Here is an 18,842-nt window from a genome sequence, read left to right as displayed (position 1 = left end):
TCGCCAGTATCGGTTTCTGAAACCGGGTACGACACGTGCACGCAATTAGATTGCATCACGACTGGGAGATGTAGTGGCTTCCATTTGCGTCTGTAATGTCTGAAAAGCGAATGTTGGATAACAATATGTCCCAGGAATAGCTCGTGGCGCCGCCGGGGTAACCCTGCAATTGACATTTTATGATAAGAGCGAGTGGATAGCGAGTTCGTTTATATGACTACTTCATTGACTCTACATCTGCGTTGCTTCAATTGGGGGCATGCATGTTGTTAAAGGTATACTGAACCGAAATTTGGATTTCGCAAACTAAGGCCGCACATGCGTTGTACGGGACGCTACGAACTCCAAAACATCACCCATTAATCGATATCTCAAACGGATGGCCGTACACTTGGAAACGAATGGCGCGATCAAGCGAGAGCTATGACGTCATTGTCCTCAGGGAGCATTTGAGAACGAGGAGAAGCGGCCTCGCTCCTCTCCTCCTCGCTTCGGTTCACCAGCTCGACGGGACGTAGCGAGGAGGAGAGGGGATGAGAATCGTGACGTGACTTCTCTCGTCGGCCTCGTCGGCCCTGTTCAATCGCCCAAGTCTTTTCCAAAAATACGGCGATCCGTTAGAGATATCGCTGTATGAGGGATGACTATGGGTTTTGCAGCGTCTCGCCCATGAGTCAAGCCTTGTTTTGAGAGCTTGAAACTTCGGTCCAGCATCCTTAAGGGCTGGGGGCAAACAAGCTGAAGGTCGGGTTTGGACTATATGGCAGGGATTAGATGACGCTAGCGTTGGCCAGTCCCATTCGGTCCCCTCCGCGCTTGTCGGCGAGTCCCCTTTATATAGCCGGGGTGACATGATATTGCGTCGTCGACGGAACCCTGGTGTGATTGGTGGTGGCTGTTGGCTTCAATGAAGATGAGGTCCTACCTGTGCCACTGTTGTAGGCGTTACCGAAAAAGAGGCACAAAATACGTTATTCGTTACTTGGAAAACAAAGGAACGCAATGTCGTCGCACGTTACATCAAAGTAGGACGAACGCGTTAAAGTTACCGGAAAAAAAGTAACCCAGGTTAGTTCTGAGTTACTTTTTTTATTTATACATTGACGGTAACAGCGTTTTTCTGGCGAACGCGTTTTTTGACACTGGTACAAAGGGCGTGATCATTGGCGTTTTTCTATAGTGGGAAAGTTTGGTGTGGGGAAAAGACAGGCAAAGTTGTAAAGGTACAGTGCTAATCACACTTGTCTATAACGCACGAGCGTGCGGCTTTCTCCGGGGAGCGCTAGACTGGTGGCATTCGCGGAAAGTAAGCTAGTCACGTGGTGCGACATGGAACGGCCCGCTCGAGGGGTGTCCTGCCCACTCTATCAGCTTGATAAGCGATAAAAGTGAAGTGCTTTATGATATATTTTTTGTTTTTTGATGACGACATCGTTGATACGCCTTAATGCTTCAGTTTGTTTATTGTTCGAGCAATGACGTTTGTAAAAAGCGTGCAAGCCGCCTTCCGCGTTCGCCGCCAACTGATAGAGTGGGCAGGACACCCCTCGAGCGGGCCGTTCCATGTTGCGCCACGTGACAAGCTTACTTTCCGCGAATGCCACCAGTCTAGCGCTCCCCGGAGAAAGCCGCACGCTCGCACGTTATAGACAAGTGTGATTAGCACTGTACGTCCAACGAGTGCAATAATTAAAGGAAAGCTAAAGAAATTCCTTAAAAAAAAAAAGAATTAGAGGTGAGCTTGATATTATTTTTATCCCGTGAATCTGAATATCACGTCCGTTTCTCCCAAAGATGTAACTAAACGCGAGAAAACACGGAAACCTGCCGACCAGTCGTTACGTCATGCGCTGATCTTTCGGCCGCCAAGCGCGTGTAGCGCGAATGGACAGCGCGTGCAATTGCAAGCTTTGCCAGGTATATTCCCGCGCACTGACACCAGTCGTGACGTCTCTTTCAGACATTTTTGTAAATAGCAAGCGTGCGCGTGCACAAATTTAATAGACGCCAATAGGAGGTATTCTCTGGACGCCATATTTGATGACTTCTACAGCTTCGCGATTTCGACCATGGAGAATTTAAGTAGATCGTCCCGATGAGTCCGATAACAACACCCGATACTCCGCAACGGCTTTGCGCATTAGTCATATCGTTATCGGGGGTATCATAGGTATCGAGCGATCTACTAAAACTCTCGAATATCAGGCAACGGTTGGAACGAGGAAGCTTTGCTCTATCTTCGAGGTAAATAGTACTTCCATTGATTCCGTGAAAAATCTCAATCTCATAAATCGAAAAGGAAGAAGAAGTGTTCAAATCAAGAAGCTCGATTTTTCGCTCCTTCTAGAACCAAACGCTTTAGGCCAGTTAATTCAATTTTTCATCTCGAAATGAAACCATCTACCATCAACAATTCTGCTCGGCGACAGCCCGCCGACCGCAAATGGAGGGCCAACCTCTTCTGTGAGTAGCAAAAAGCGTTTGACGCCCAATCTGTCTGACAAGATGGACGCCATAAGCGACCACATAAATTCCAATGGCCAACAGGAGGATGGACGCCCGCTGCTTCACCCTCCTCAATTGGTACTTCAAGAAATAAGTGGAACAGTATCGGACGAGAACATCCCATCCAAACGAATCCGTACCGCCGATGTCGAGAGGGACCAAGGCGAGGATAACACCTCATTATATTCATTGAGGGACATAACCGATGAGACCGACAATGACGAACCGTACACAGTCGTGACATACCGAAAAAACCGGGCAACAGGAATTCCCGTAGTCTTCAAGCCGACAACACCAAACACATCCTACTGGCGTGTAAACCCAAACGTGCTTGCCAACGAAATCATAGCGGTCACACAAGAAAAGATTGTCTCACACAAAATCAACAAAGAAGGCAATCTCTCCGTAAATGTTTCATCCCTGGACTCGCTATACAAGCTTCTCGCAGTCACCTCTCTCGGAGAGATTCAGGTAACTGCTCATATTCCGGAGGCATATTCCAGGAACTATGGAAAAGTAAAACATGTGCCACTCGAATACAGCAACGATGAGCTCTTGGATTATTTAAGAGACTTTGGAGTCACGTCTGTTCAACGTCAAGTGGCCTACCGACGCCAGGACGACGGAATTGTGGAACAACACCCTTCAACTACAGTCGTCCTCACATTTCGGACGGACGGAGCCATGCCTCAGCGCCTCTACCTCGGATTCACAAGCCATCCCGTTGAAGAATACTTTGGACAGGCAGTTCAGTGCTTCAACTGCCAAAGATATGGACATCTCGCCAGGAACTGTAGAGGAGAGCGTCGTTGCAAGGTGTGTGCAGGACCACACAGCCACAAGGAGTGTAGCTTCAGAAAAGAACCAAAATGTGCCAACTGCAGCGGCAACCATACATCCACATATTCCGGATGTCCGCGAAAAAAGGCCGCCACTGCTGCAAAACAACGTTCTATCATCAACGGAAGGCAAACAAGGCGCCGAGCTCCGTCACCAAATCCACAAGTTCGCCGCCAAGCACGACCAGAGCATCCCAACGGAGGAGCACCTACAAAGAAAACTTACAGTGAGATCCTGAAGCGTCCTCGCAAGGTTCAAAAAGATCAAAGAAATACACAAGAGGACGACTTTCGTCCCTTGGAGGAGCGTCCAGGGCGGTCGACAATGCCAGCACCCATACCAGCACCTCGTCGATCTCGGAAAACTCAAGCGCCTCCCGCTGGAACACCAGCAACATACCCAATGTCAAACCAGTCACAGCATCCACGAAAACAAAAAAAGATCTTGCGCAGGTACTCCTACCCATGTTATTTGTGGCGTTAAAGGCTATCATACAAGATTGCCCTGGGGCAAACAACATTCCAGAAGTAGAGGCTCTGCTTACTATGGAGCGATTGATAATTCCCATTAGCGATCACCGCTATCACAAATAGCGTACGCCAGTACAATGGATGAACATTACAAGAAAGCCTCTATCGTACAATGGAACGAAAGAGGTTTGCGATCACGACTTTCTGATTTCAGACAACTCGTTTATAAATATAGCTTCCCCATCATTGTAATCTGTGAATCAAACTTGCCTAAAGACATTCAATTATCACGGTACAAAAAATTTAACTCAGCATGCACTAATAGTGCAAGTCGCGTGACAATGTTCATTCGAAGAGATCTTACATATAGCGCACACGTCGTTTCAACCCACCCGACCAACGAATATGTTTGCGCGACGATTTCAAATGGGAAAATGAAGTTCACAATAATCGCAGCATATATACCACCAAAGTCCTTATTTGACAGGCAGCATTTGGAGTCTATCCTAAATACAATGCCACCGCCATTTATTCTAACAGGTGATTTTAATGCCCATCATCCAATATGGGGGAGCATTCGGACAAACCTGCGTGGAAGGCACTTGGCAGAATTAGCCGACGATTACCATTTATCTACCATTAATGACGGAACCCCGACGTATTTCTACGGAACGGAAGGTAGCAGCTGCCTCGACTTAACATTTGTTTCGGCAGCACTAACATCGCAAACAACATGGTTTGCACACATTGAAACTCGTGGTAGTGACCACATACCCGCATACACAATAATTAATGGGTTCACCAATGTCCGAAAAACAAACTTCCTACGACGAACCAACTGGCATATGTTCGAAGAAGCAATGACGAACGAATGCAAAAATGTTACTGAACTATCTCACTTTGAAAAGTTCATTGTATCCTGTGCAGAAAAAGCAACACGTGATTTTAACGTCCCGTCCACGCAAAAAACAATTGACGCAGAATACGAGCGCCTCCGCGCTATACGTCGGAGGGCAGAACGACGATCCAGGAAAACTAAAGACATCAAAGATATCCGCGAATTGCGCAGAGTGCAAAAGAAAATCGGTCGTCATTTTAAGAAGCTAGCTCAACATTGCTGGAGGACGCTCTGGGAAAATATAGATCCCAGAAAGCCATTATGTAAAATATGGAGGATCTCACAAGGTCTCAAATCTTCTCCTTCGCAACTGCACCCACTTCGCTCACTGGCGCTTTCAAGAAATTGTTCAGAGAAAGAGGTGGCAAGCCAGTACTGCATTTTGTTGGCAACATACACAACCCTTTCGAGCCAATCTCCATCTCGTATCACAGTCGAACCAGTACTTCGTGAAGAAGCTATGAACGACCTTTTCACAATGAGCGAACTCGATGCTGCACTGTCTTCAGTGAAACCTCACACCTCTCCGGGACCTGACGGCATACAGTACAGTTACTTGATACATATGGGGAAGGACGCGCGAAAGCTTCTTTTGAATATATTCAACTCTTCATGGATCAATGAAAATGTTCCTGGCTCGTGGAAAGAGGCAAGGATTGTGCCACTTCTCAAACCGGGCAAATCGCCACTTCAATTAACTTCGTACCGTCCTGTCGCGCTCGCGAGTTGCATTGGAAAAATCATGGAAAAAATGATTCACCGCCGTCTAGATTGGTATCTTGAACAGCAAGGGATATATCCAGAAATCATGCAAGACTTCCGTCGAGGAAGGAGCTCTATCGATGGAGTCCTTGACCTTGTAACTTACATACAACAGGAGCGAGCACATCGTAAATTCACAATAGCGGCTTTCTTAGACATCCAAGGAGCATTCGATAATGTCACTCACGAAGCGATATTTCAGGCTCTCAGCGAAATCGGGATTGGGGGACACTTATATAGGTGGATAAGAAGCTACTTCACAGGAAGATCAATTTTTATGTCTACAAAAGAAGGAAATACGCCTTCATATCCGGTGACCCGTGGTGTCCCTCAGGGGGGCGTCCTCAGTCCTATATTATTTAACATCGCTCTCATTCGTCTCGCCAAAATACTGCCCCCAACCATCCAGGCATCTTTCTACGCCGATGATATCTGTATATGGGCTTCTGGATCTACACGAGTTCAAGCAAAGGCAAGGGTTCAGTCTGCACTAAAGAAAATGACAACTTATCTTAATACCCGTGGACTCGAAATTTTCATTGACTAATCAGCAGCTATTGCTTTCACCCGCCGAAGAATGGACAAATACCCACTTAAGATAGGCAAACGAACAATACCGTACGTTAAGTGCCACACATTTCTTGGAGTAACCATCGATAGGGGTTTGACCTGGTCACCTCATATTTTGTACTTGCGCAAAAAGCTTGCCAGTTTTAGTGTTCTTGCCCGCTTCATCGGTGGAACCACGTGGGGCGCGACAGTAAGATCCCTATTACAGATATACGTGGCCTTATTTGTCGGCTTACTTCGATATAGCGCTCCCATTTTACATGGCACGTGTCAAACAAACATCAAAGCTCTCAGAGCAGTTCAAGCACGTGGCCTCCGTGGCTGTTTGGGCCTACCAGCTTGTGCCTCGACTCTGGGCACCGCTGCCGAGGCACGCGCCACACCTGTAGAAATACTAATGATGCAGGAAACATTGAGAGTTCATCTGAGACATACTACTAATCATAGTCATCACTTACTGGCTGATCTTACTTTTAAGCGACCTCACTCAGAATATTCGATGGCACTATCAAAAATGGAGCAATACATCCCTGATGATATAAACTTGTTTAATCTTCCAACTATACCTCCATGGAGACTCCCTCTCCCTGTTGTGGAACTTGACATTCAAGGAATCAAGAAGAAATCAAATACACCATTGCTAGTGCTTAAACAATTCACTTTATCCACCATTGCCTGTTTACACGCGTCAAAAACTCACATATATACGGACGGATCATGTGTCAAAAATAGTTCTACTGCAAGCATTGCGATTCCATCGTATGCCTCAACAAGAAAATTCAAGCTTAGCCACAAGACATCTTCAACAGCGGCTGAACTTGTAGGCCTTCATCAAGCCCTTCGATTTATATTGACAAAGCCACCTCAGGCATGGACGGTGTTTACAGATTCTAAGCCTGCACTCCAAAGCATCTGCACATATCTGCGACGAAGTGAAAATGGACAAATTATTTTCAAACTTTTATGCCATCTTCAGAAATGTAGTGATAGGAGACACTCTGTCGAGTTCCAGTGGATTCCTGGACACTGCAAGATACCTGGAAATGAAGCTGGGGATGGTGCTGCGACTTCCGCCCATACCTTATTCCCCAACGTCGAAATACCCTACTCCAGAAGCGACATCACTTCATTGATAAATCTCCACGCCCGAAATGCAACACAAAGTCTCTGGAAGAGCCCTGCACACCATTACCCTCCTCTATATCTACTGGATCCTGACCTAACATACCGTGTGTCACGTAATTTACCCAAGCGAACGGAAGCTGTTGTACACCGATTACGTCTGGGCGTTTCCTACACACAGGAATTTCTGCACCGAATCGGAAAAACACACACTCCGAACTGTCCAGGATGTGATTGTGTGGAAACTATATCTCATTTATTATGTGAATGTGCACTTTAAGATGCAGAAAGAGAACTCCTAAAGAGGATTCTTTCACATCTAGACGACCGGTTATTTACTACGTTCAAAATACTAGGGGCCTGGGACTCACCACTTAAAGAGGAGAAGGCCGCAAAAGCCCTTTTGCGATTTTTATCAGCAACTCGCCTCGAGTTCTGTTTGTAAAAACTTATCTAGTGTTCATTATTTGTTGTCGTATAGAGGGCTATCCATTTTATAATTCCTGCAAGTGTACACGTGCGCAACTGGACTTCGCGCTGGCGCGTACAAACACTCGAGTGTTTTGGGTGAACATTGATGACAATCCAGCACGCACTTTCAGTCTCTTAGTTTTAGTGTCATATTGGAAACTGCGGCATTTTCTTAATTATTGATTCTGCCCTCACAGTGTTAACGTGAGTGCTAGTGTGTCACCTTTATCCTCCTCTACTTTTTCTTTCCTCCTTCTTTTATCCCCTCATCCCCTTCCCCAACTCAGAGTAGCCAACCGAGGCAGGCCGCCTTGGTTAACCTCTCTGTTTTCTCCTCCTGCCCTTACCTTCTTCAATCTCATAAAGCATTCGTGAGGAACAATATGGCACTCCCATGCAGTGCTTCAGTTCAAGGGTTGTTCAGCGTAGCAGTCGACATATTGAGTAAGAAATAGCGCAAAATGTCAGACGAGTCTTTCGAGAGTCAGCTGGTGGTCAAAATACTCAAGGTCATTAAATGGAACAGGTTGCAACAATAAGAACTTATATTACCCCCTTCCCTTTGTTTCTTCCTTGAGGGCAATAATGTTTAAAGTAACGCCACGAAAGTAACGGATTACTTTTTGGGATAACGGTCACTTACTTTTAGTGGGGGGTAATTGTGATTGTAATAAATTACAATTTAGCCTCAAGTAATTGTAAATGTAATTCCTTACTATTTTTCAGTAACGTGTACAAGTCTTTGCGGAAGCTCGCTGTCAGCACGCGCTCAGCAGCAGCGCACGCGGATATGGCCGCCAGTGAATACTGCCTATAGGAAGTATTCACTGGACGCCATATTTGAGGGCGATGTTTAGAGCGCACGCTCAGAACGAGCTCACATTAATAGCCTGCTAAGACCAGCAACCTTGGTGGTGGTAAATGCACGCTCCAAAAGGAATGCGGAAGCTCGCTGTCAGCACGCGCTCAGCAGCAGCGCACGCGGATATGGCCGCCAGTGAATACTCCCTATAGGAAGTATTCACTGGACGCCATATTTGAGGGCGATGTTTAGAGCGCACGCTCAGAACGAGCTCACATTAATAGCCTGCTAAGACCAGCAACCTTGGCGGTGGTAAATGCACGCTCCAAAAGGAATGCGGAAGCTCGCTGTCAGCACGCGCTCAGCAGCAGCGCACGCGGATATGGCCGCCAGTGAATACTCCCTATAGGAAGTATTCACTGGACGCCATATTTGAGGGCGATGTTTAGAGCGCATGCTCAGAACAAGCTCACTTTAATAGCCCGCTAAGACCAGCAACCTTGGTGGTGGTAAATGCACGCTCCAAAAGGTATGCGGAAGCTCGCCGTCAGCACGCGCTCAGCAGCAGCGCACACGGATATCGCCGCCAGTGAATACGCTCTATTAGCGGCGAGATGGTTTGGTGGCGCCCTCCTTTGGTTCCCCCTCGTGACGTCGTTATCTTGCAAACAACAAGTTCGATGGTTTTTGTAAATAGCATGGTGGAAGCTTGATATCATTGCGCTCTCAAAGCAGCACTGCCAACACCGTCAAAATTAAAGTTCTTTCATTCCTCTCATTTCCGTCGATGATAAATCCTTTTCTGACGTCGTAGTCAGCGTTCGGCCAATCGTGGAGGGCCGACCACAGCGATGCTTTCGGTGTCGAAAACTCTGTGTATGACGTCACGCTGCGGGAAAGAGGGGCTTCAACGCAACTTTAAAAAACTATTTTCTGCGGCCTTCGTGCCCCAAATTGAAAAAAAAAAAGAAATAGTCTTGATATTTGTGATCCTGGAGGCCAAATGAAGACGATTTATGTGTTTTTCCTCGAATACATAACTGCTTCAGTTTTCCTTTAATGACTTGCGCCTATACGTCATTTTAGCTTAAGTGCGGACGCAGCCGACGGTACGAGCTACTGGAACCGATCAAGCAGCGTCAAAAGCGCAAATCACTAGGCCTTTTTTTGTTTGTGATGGATTCAGTGATGACAGAACACGTACCAAAACATGACGAACATCATGACGCCACACTTTAAACGGTGTCTGATTGGTCCCATCATCTCGTAGTTTCGGTTGTGTCTGGACTTAAGCTAAAACAAACTATAGAAACAAAAAAAAAAAGATGTGAGTGTAGTTTTATTTAGGTTTTGGGAGGAAATGTAACGAGTAACGTTAACGACGTTACCCGTTACTTGAAATAAGTAACGTAAGTGTGTTACTCATTACTTTTTTTTTAAATAAGCAGCGAGTGTGTTACTACGTTACCGGTAACGCCGTTAGTTATAACGCGTTACCGCCAACACTGGCTCCAACAGCCTCTGTCATTGGCCCGCGGGGGTTTATGTGGTCGCAGCATTACCTTCTTTCGATGTTAAAAGGCGAGGAAAACGAAGACCCACTGACGTTGCTAACTTCGGCCGATGTTCAAAAGCCTTGGTTCCGGGTCTTCGAGAGGGTCTCTGTTGAGCGATGGTGTTGCGGACCGTCCCTGAAAGTGCTCCGTCATTCCAACACAGCCTCGTCGGGGTAGAAACATAAGAATGCGGGCATCGGCACGCTCCACTCGGAGAAAGCAAATATGTTTTGCGGGAGTGTGCAATTCTACGCTTAATAATAAGTTTTCAGATGAAAATTTCTTCTTTTTCTTTGATATCGATGGTCGCTCAAGTGACTGCAAGCCGAAGTTATTCGTAATGCGTGAATTTTTTCGAAACTGTTACGCTCTAACGCTGACTTTCGCGCTATAAATAAAAATCGAACGGCTTCGAAATTAATCTTACCGGTACCTGCCATTTTGAAATAACACCAGTTTATTCCTTCCTGCGGTTTTGTTTTCCAGTCTTATGCTGGCCACATACGAGGTGCGTCTATTAAATAGCAAGAACGGCAGGAAAAGTATGGCTTCTTTCTAAAATACCGCAAATCAACTCTAATCTTCTTCAGCCTACAGGGTTGTATTCAAATGTTCAATTGCTGGAAACCGAGCTGCAGGTAATAAGCTGCGCAGCCGATTTCTCCTTGAACTCGTTCAAACTCTAGTATGGAGTAGCCGGGACTGTGAAGTCGTGTGTCAGCTTCTCCATACATTTTCAGATACAAAAAATGAAAGCCGCTTGCAACTCCCTGTAACACCGAATTAGAGCGCAGCTCTTGAGGAGGAGGAGGGAAGGCTACTGAGGGGTGGGTATATCCCCCCTCCCTCCTCCTCACCTCCTCATCCTGCCTGCTACTCCTCCCTGCGAGCGGCGTCGCTGTCGCCGTCGGCGTAACCGTGAGGTCACGTGACCCTCGTGGTGTCACGTGACCCTTGTGACGTCATCGGGCTTACGTGACATCACGGGGGTCCCGTGACGTCACCGGGGTCACGTGACCTCACGGCTACGCCGACGGCGACGCTGACGCCGCTCAAACTGGAAACGGGCACCTAAAAGCTGCGCTCTAAAAAGAAATAATTTTTTTTTTTTATGGCGATGAAAGCTCGGCTGCAAGGTTATCATAAATGCCCTGCACAGGTCGCCTGTCCAGGGCATCTTATGGTCACCCCTTGCATCTCATAAGCTGTCAGTCAAAATAGTAGGTCTTTTGATTGCGGTAGTATTTATTGCAGTGGTGTATGCAGCCGTCTTCTCTTTTGGACGGTCGTGGTTTGGACTGGACTGGACTGGTTTGGTAAGGCCGATGGACGATTCCCGTCGCGTTCTTTCCCTTACCTCGTTCGCTCGTTCCGTCCACTTTCTTTCTAACAAGATGCGGAGAGTCTTCCAGCACGCTTCCAATGGGCGCGTTAAAGGGGCACTGACACATCAAAATCATATCTTTTTTTACAATCCGAAACAATTGAAAACGTTGGAGGGACATTACCTTCAATATTCGAAACTTGGGAGTTCTGTATTTGTGAAGTAAAACAACAATTTCCAAATGCCGAATTCGAAGTTCCCGACGAAAAGGCAAACAGCGCACAGTAAAACGGGACTAAAGGAAGTGCAAACAGGACAAGCGCTGACTCTCAACTGAAATTTAATTTCATGAAAACAAAACCAAGAATTAGAAACTCCGCCCACGTCACATGATACATTCACCACGTGTCCAAAACAATCTCTTTGCTACTCAGGCCCAGTGACGTTTGGCTTACGCAGTTCGCGCCTGCTTTGATAATTGCATGCGCCTCTAAAATTTCCCTATTCATTCTGTCCCTTCCATTGCCAATAATACCAGTCGTACTGAAGATGGGTTCGCACCCACATCCATGACAATGCAATGGCAAATGCCCCCCCCCCCCCCCCCCCCCCAACAGCTCCCACCACTGATCACAACGACAAGTCATGCTCCCGCAGTCTGTGATTAACACATCTGCCCGTGTGACCGACGTAGGCTTTCCCACACGTTAGTGGAGTCGTGTAAACAACTCCCACCTTGCCAACAACATATTGATTCTCATGCTTCACCGAGCAAGCGGGGCCTTTGTCCTTCTTGTCGGCAACTCTCGCGCATAGTTGCGCCAGCTTACACGGAGCGGAAAACACCAATGGCACATCGTATCTCAAGGAAACTTTTTTCAAGTTGTGTGAAATTTTATGGAGATACGGTATTACGAGCGGTCTCTTATTTGGCTTTTCCCTCCGGGGACGGGATTCCCCCTTGAGTTTCTTTAGCAAATCCTCCGCAACGCTCAATAAAACCGAAGTTGGGAAACCTGCCACTGTCAGTCTCTCAAACTGCCGGGAAAAACTATCGTTAACGACATGATGACATGACTTCTCGAGCGCAGCTTGTAGGCAAGACGAGGCAATGCTTCTCTTGACCAGCTTGGAGTGCGATGAAGCATATGGAAGAAGACCCTTCTTTGAGCGTGGGTGATAAGACCAGCAAACGTGTTTAGCAATGAATTCTAATCTCAAATGCAAAAATTGTAGGTAAGCCCCCCCATCCTGAAGTTTGTGAGTGAAAGTGAGCCCCTCCGAATGATGTGTCAAAACTTCTAAAACAGACCTCACGACATCTGCCCTCACATATGCCCTCCAACCTAATAAACAAAACCAAAAAGTCATCCACGTAACGAAACACTTTACAAACGCGCTCGTCATTCAGTTTTTCAGAAATGGCCCTATCACACTTGGCTAAAAAAATATCACAAAGCACAAGCGCCACAGACGAACCGATACAAATTCCTTTTTTCTGAACGTAAAGCTTACCGTCAAATAGGATAAAGTTGACTCCAGATAAAACTTGAGAAGCTCTAAAAACCCATCAGTACACACACCGCTAGCGTTCTGGAAGCCAATCTCGCCATTTCTTTCAATACATTCACGTACTGCGACAAACAGAGCGCAATGAGGGATGGAATAAAAAAGATCATCAGCATCTATGGAAAAGCCCCCCACATCTGTGACTGCACCACTATTAAGGTAATCTATGACACTCTGAGAATTGCGCAAGAAGAACACTAATATACTTGTATCTCTCAGTTTGTTGTAGAGGAACAGCATTAGGAGTAAGAGGAGAGGAAGTTTGGAAGGTGGAAGGAAAGAAGCGCATGTGTTCATATTTGTTAACGTTGAGGGACATTTGCGAATTACTAAACCATTTACTAATAGAGTCAAGGTCATCTTGTAGCGCTGCAGAATCAGAGGGAGATGCTATTTTACGATAAACGACACAGTCATCTGCAAATAAACACATTGATGAAGACACCTGAAGTGGAAGGTCGTTGATGTAACTAAGGAAGAGTAGGGGACCAAGGACTGTTCCTTGGGGCACACCGGATGTTACGGGGACGAAGGCAAATGAAGAGTCGTTAGCATAAACAAACTGGTTTCGTCGCGAGAGGAAATATTCAATCCATGAGAGTACGTTGGTGTCAAGTTTTAACGATGAAAGTTTTAGTAGCAGGTGGTTATGCGGTACTTTGTCGAAAGCTTTAGCAAAGTAAAGAAATACAGCATCGGTTAGAAAACCGAAGTCGAGGTTAGAAAAAAGGTCATGGTTTAAGCAAAGAAGCTGTGTTTCACAAGAAAAGTTTCTACGGAAGCCGTGCTGTGCCTTGTTAAAAAAATGAAATGGAATCAAGGTGAATGGATAGAGTCGGCAGTGGCACAGCGAACAGAAACACTGACTGTTCTACTGTTTTGCTTCACATTCATAGGACTACGCAACGACGTCTTATCGAGCCCAGCCTTCGTCGACGCAAGAGAAGTGTGCCACATCATCACCGTCTGTGGAGCGGCTGCCTGGGACGTCATCAGCACGTGACCACCATCCGTGCTAGAAAAGCGCACCATCCACGAACTGTACTTCCAGTCGGCAGTGGCACAGCGAACAGAAACACTGACTGTTCTACTGTTTTGCTTCACATTCATAGGACTACGCAACGACGTCTTATCGAGCCCAGCCTTCGTCGACGCAAGAGAAGTGTGCCACATCATCACCGTCTGTGGAGCGGCTGCCTGGGACGTCATCAGCACGTGACCACCATCCGTGCTAGAAAAGCGCACCATCCACGAACTGTACTTCCAGTCGGCAGTGGCACAGCGAACAGAAACACTGACTGTTCTACTGTTTTGCTTCACATTCATAGGACTACGCAACGACGTCTTATCGAGCCCAGCCTTCGTCGACGCAAGAGAAGTGTGCCACATCATCACCGTCTGTGGAGCGGCTGCCTGGGACGTCATCAGCACGTGACCACCATCCGTGCTAGAAAAGCGCACCATCCACGAACTGTACTTCCAGTCGGCAGTGGCACAGCGAACAGAAACACTGACTGTTCTACTGTTTTGCTTCACATTCATAGGTGAGTGCGGCTGCACCTACATAAAGCCTTTCCTTTCTCTTTGCCACTGCCGACTGATTTGACTGCTTTGAGTGTTTTGTGCTTCTTGCGCGGTTCGCCTATCATGAGCTCTGATTGTGCTGAGGTTATGAAAGCCATTCAGGATTTGAAGCGCGAGATGCGTGCAGAACTACGATCAGTACATCAGAGCCTTGAATACAGCTCGAATGCTGCTGACGAATTCAAGAAAGCCTTAACGGAGCTACGCGCTCTTACATCTGAAGTGAAGAAGGCCAAGGAAGACTATGCTGAGCTAAAGAAAGAAAATAACACCCTAACAGAAAAGTTGATGAAAGCTGAAGCACGGGTTTCTGAGTTGGAACAATACAGCCGGTTGAATAACGTTGAGATTAAGGGCCTGCCTGCCACTGTCAAAGAAAGAGCACACGACATGGCTATAAAAATCGCAGAGGCTATCGAAGTCCCACTTGACCTTGCTGAAATCGACATCGCCCACAGCGTTCCAACCAAAAAAGAAAACGAAGTAAACATAATTGTCAGGTTCATGTCTAGGTCAAAGCGCAACGTGTTCCTGGCCGCTGCCAAGAAGCTGAAACTGTCTACTTCTAAAATCGGGTTCGAAGGACCAGACCAGCGTGTCTATGTTAATGAGCATCTAACGCCAGAAAACAAACGGCTACTTGGTGCTACGATTTCTAGAAAGAAACAAGTATCTTGGAAGCACGTGTGGACAAGGAATGGCGCTGTTTTCGCACGGAAGACAGACGACTCTAATGTCCTCCGGATCTATTCTCTGATTGACTTGTCCAAAATGACGTAAATGGCGCCATTGTTTCATAGATTTATTACCTGATTCTTTATACCCTCATGAATGACACCCCTCTTTTCACACCTTCTGAGTTTAATGCGTCTATAGCACTAGATGCGAATAAATATATTCAAGTTATACATCTTAACATGCAATCTGCCGTGAATAAAGCTGATGAGCTAACTGTCCTCTTAGACGATCTAACGCGTTCCTCGTGTTCTTTCGATGTCATTTTCTTGTCTGAAACTTGGTATCGGGCTGATAGTGATGTTGTACGTATTCCGGGGTATAATTCTTTTTATATCAATCGCACAGAAAAGCGTGGCGGGGGCGTAGCTATGCTGATAAAAAGTAGCTATGCCTGTGATATGTTATCTGATCACTCTTTTTCCAACTCTGATATTGAAATGCTTACCGTGAAATCTGGACGTAATATATTTTCGGTTGTCTATCGACCACCTCATGGAAACTTTGGCGAATTTTGGGAGATATTTGAACGTGAAACGTTTTTATTTAGTTCTGAAAATTATTTGTCCATCATAGCTGGCGATTTTAATATTGATATGGGTACGAATAGCCCAATGCAACAGCAAATGTTACTCACACTTCATTCAACAGGTTTTCAAAATGTTATTAACAGTCCAACGCGCATTACAGCTTCTTCTGCTTCCACTTTAGACTTAATTATTACTAATAATGACAACGCATTCTTTTCCGGTCGCATCGCTGCCGATATTAGCGATCACTTACCTGTTTTCTTGCGTATAGAAAAAGCAACTTGTTCGAACGATGTCGCTAAATTGAGACGCCAGCTAATATCTCAAGAAAGGCTCGACCTATTTAAGTACCGTATTTCCTTGGTGGATTGGAGCCCTATTTATAATGAGCCAGCTGCAGATGATGCTTTTAACAGGTTTCTAGAGCTCTTCACATCAGTATATAATGAATGTTTTCCCACTGTAGAAATAAAACCATGCAAAAGTGCGCGTAAACCATGGATGACTAGACGTTTAATTAGACTCGTTAAAAAGAAATACAAATTATTTGCAATATTTATTAAAAACAAAAATCCTACCGTGCTCGCAGAATATAAGTCCTTACGCAACCGACTAAACAGGGAAATTAAATTGGCGAGAAATATGTATTATAATAATTTCTTTGGTTGCCAGACTTCTAGCAATCTTAAGGAAAATTGGAGGCGTCTAAATTTGCTCCTGAATAGACATACTAATACCCAAGCGATCACAAGCTTAACGGTTAATGGAACTGAGCTATCGGGTTCAGATCTCGCTGCATCATTCAATTACTTTTTTTCGACTGTAGGTGACAGTCACTATAATTCCGGCATTTTTGATTTTCTAAGTGATAGGTTAACAGAATCAATATTTTTTGAACCGACTGACGAGCTTGAGGTTTTTTCAATTTTCAAAAGTCTGAAAGATACGAATAGCCTCGACTCTCATAATATACAAAGTCGCCCAGTAAAATATGTTTTACAAATAATTACACCATGTCTAACACATATTTATAATGTAGCGCTTATGACGGGACACTTTCCAACAGCTATGCAGCTAGCCAGAGTAGCCGTAATTTATAAAAAAGGAAATAAGAACGACTTCGGTAACTATAGACCAATATCTATACTTCCGTTTTTTTCTAAAGGGTTAGAACGAATAATTCATCGCCGCCTCAATCATTTCTTCTTAAAGCATTCTGTAATATCCGATTGCCAATATGGGTTTACTAAAAATAGATCAACGGAACACGCCTTGCTTGCCCAAAAAGAATATATTTTGAACAATTTTGAATCACAACGTCTTACTCTTGGCATTTTTATTGACTTTAGTAAGGCATTCGATACTGTAAATCATAAAATACTTATCGCTAAGCTCGAGCATTACGGCGTACGAGGACACGCCCTCAACCTTATAAAATCATATTTAAGCTCACGATTACAATATGTTGTAATAAACCACTCTCGCTCCGATTCCCTTCAAATTTTTAATGGTGTCCCTCAGGGTAGCATCCTTGGACCACTCTTGTTTAATATATATATAAATGACATTTCCAATATTAGTACCCTTGTAAAGTACGTTATTTACGCTGATGATACGAGCCTTTTCTTTTCCTCCTCTGACGTTGAACAACTAACTGGCACTGCTAACCGAGTATTGGCATTATTATCACGGTGGTCATTAGTCAACTCATTGAAAATCAACAAAGAAAAAACTAAAGCTGTAATATTTCGTCCTAAAGGAAAGCTTGTAATGCACCCACCGCCTTTAGTTTTGAGTGACACCATTATCGAGTATGTAGAAACGTTTAGATCCCTCGGTGTAAGTTTTACCGCAACGATGACATGGGACGCCCACATAAACGAGGTTTGTCTTGCCCTTTCTAAGGTTGTAGGAATAACCTCGCGTAATAAGTACGTTCTACCTGAAAAAACTAAACTTACTTTGTATTACGCTTTCTTTTATTCATATTTAAGCTATTGTTTTCTTGTCTGGGGTAATACCACAACATCCAATATTCAGAAGCTTCTGATCTTGCAAAAGAAAATGCTACGTGCTATTACAAAAGCTCCATATAATTCCCCAACCGGGCATGCTTACTCGCAGTTTAAAATTGTGCCTGTATATAATTTATTTGAATATAGATTCGCGTGTTTTTACAAAAATAGTATAGCTAAAAACGATAATTTTCTTTCACGTATTGTTTCTACTGTGCCCCACAATACGCCTTATGCAACCAGGGAAAAAGACAGCTTTGTTTTACCTAGATGTAGAACGAACTATGGCTTTACAATGTTGCGATATATCTTGCCTAAGTTTTTGAATACTCCTCTATGTGATCACCTGAATGGTATGTCTTCTTCTGTCCTTAGGAACGCTTTTCTATAATTTGTCTGTACTTCTCATTTTTGTTTGTATTGTTCATTTTGTATATATATATTATTTTTTACCGCGTTTACACTGCTGACTTGTAAGGGTGGCGAGGCCCGTCAAGCAGTGGACGACACTGCTTTTTTCTTGCCACCCTCAGTTTGTATTTCAAGCTGAAATAAACGCTGATTGATTGATTGATTGATTATGTGCTCCAGTATTTTTGTAGGTACAGAAGTAAGAGAGATAGGCATATAGTTTAAGGGAGATGATTTATTACCGCTCTTGTGGACCGTTCACACTGAAAGAATAAAACCACAGAAAATACACGAGGGACAGACACACACAGTTCTTTCAACGAGCAACTACATTTAAATGATGCCCATTACACTATGATTAAATGTAGTTGCTCGTTGAAAGAACTGTGTGTGTCTGTCCCTCGTGTATTTTCTGTGTTTTTATTCTTGCAGTGTGAACTGTACTCTATCCAACGCGCTCTGCTATGTGTACCTTGTGGACCGGAATGACCTTTCCGATCCTTCAATCGTCAGGAACTGCCGCTGTATTTAAGGACGGCTGAAAATTTTTGGTTAAAAAAAGACTCGACGAAGACACTGTGCGCTGCAGTATATTAGAGTTAATGTTGTCGACGCCACAGGATGAAGACACCTTCATAGATTTAATAATTATAACAATACCCTCAAAATCAACATATA

At 44.9% G+C, this 18,842-nt stretch overlaps 1 protein-coding gene and 1 pseudogene across 1 annotated transcript; both read left to right on the top strand.

Moving 5' to 3' along the window:
* Window positions 1-5,989: 5,989 nt before the first annotated feature.
* On the top strand, window positions 5,990-7,612 carry LOC120848469 (annotated as a pseudogene).
* A 9,722-nt stretch (window positions 7,613-17,334) lies between these two features.
* Window positions 17,335-18,144, top strand: LOC121835484. The gene has a single exon (XM_042289726.1). It carries the CDS (start codon window positions 17,509-17,511, stop codon window positions 18,142-18,144), a length of 636 nt encoding a protein of 211 aa, XP_042145660.1. The 5' UTR covers window positions 17,335-17,508.
* The last annotated feature ends 698 nt before the right edge of the window (window positions 18,145-18,842 follow it).

Source organism: Ixodes scapularis, unplaced genomic scaffold (genome assembly GCF_016920785.2).
Source record: "Ixodes scapularis isolate PalLabHiFi unplaced genomic scaffold, ASM1692078v2 PGA_scaffold13__105_contigs__length_92229423, whole genome shotgun sequence".
NCBI lineage: Eukaryota > Metazoa > Arthropoda > Arachnida > Ixodida > Ixodidae > Ixodes > Ixodes scapularis.
This window is presented reverse-complemented; position numbering and strand designations above follow the sequence as displayed.

Bases quoted from the DNA above. Each gene is read 5' to 3' on its own strand.
- LOC121835484 (XM_042289726.1), top strand. From the start codon at position 17,509: ATGCACCCACCGCCTTTAGTTTTGAGTGACACCATTATCGAGTATGTA.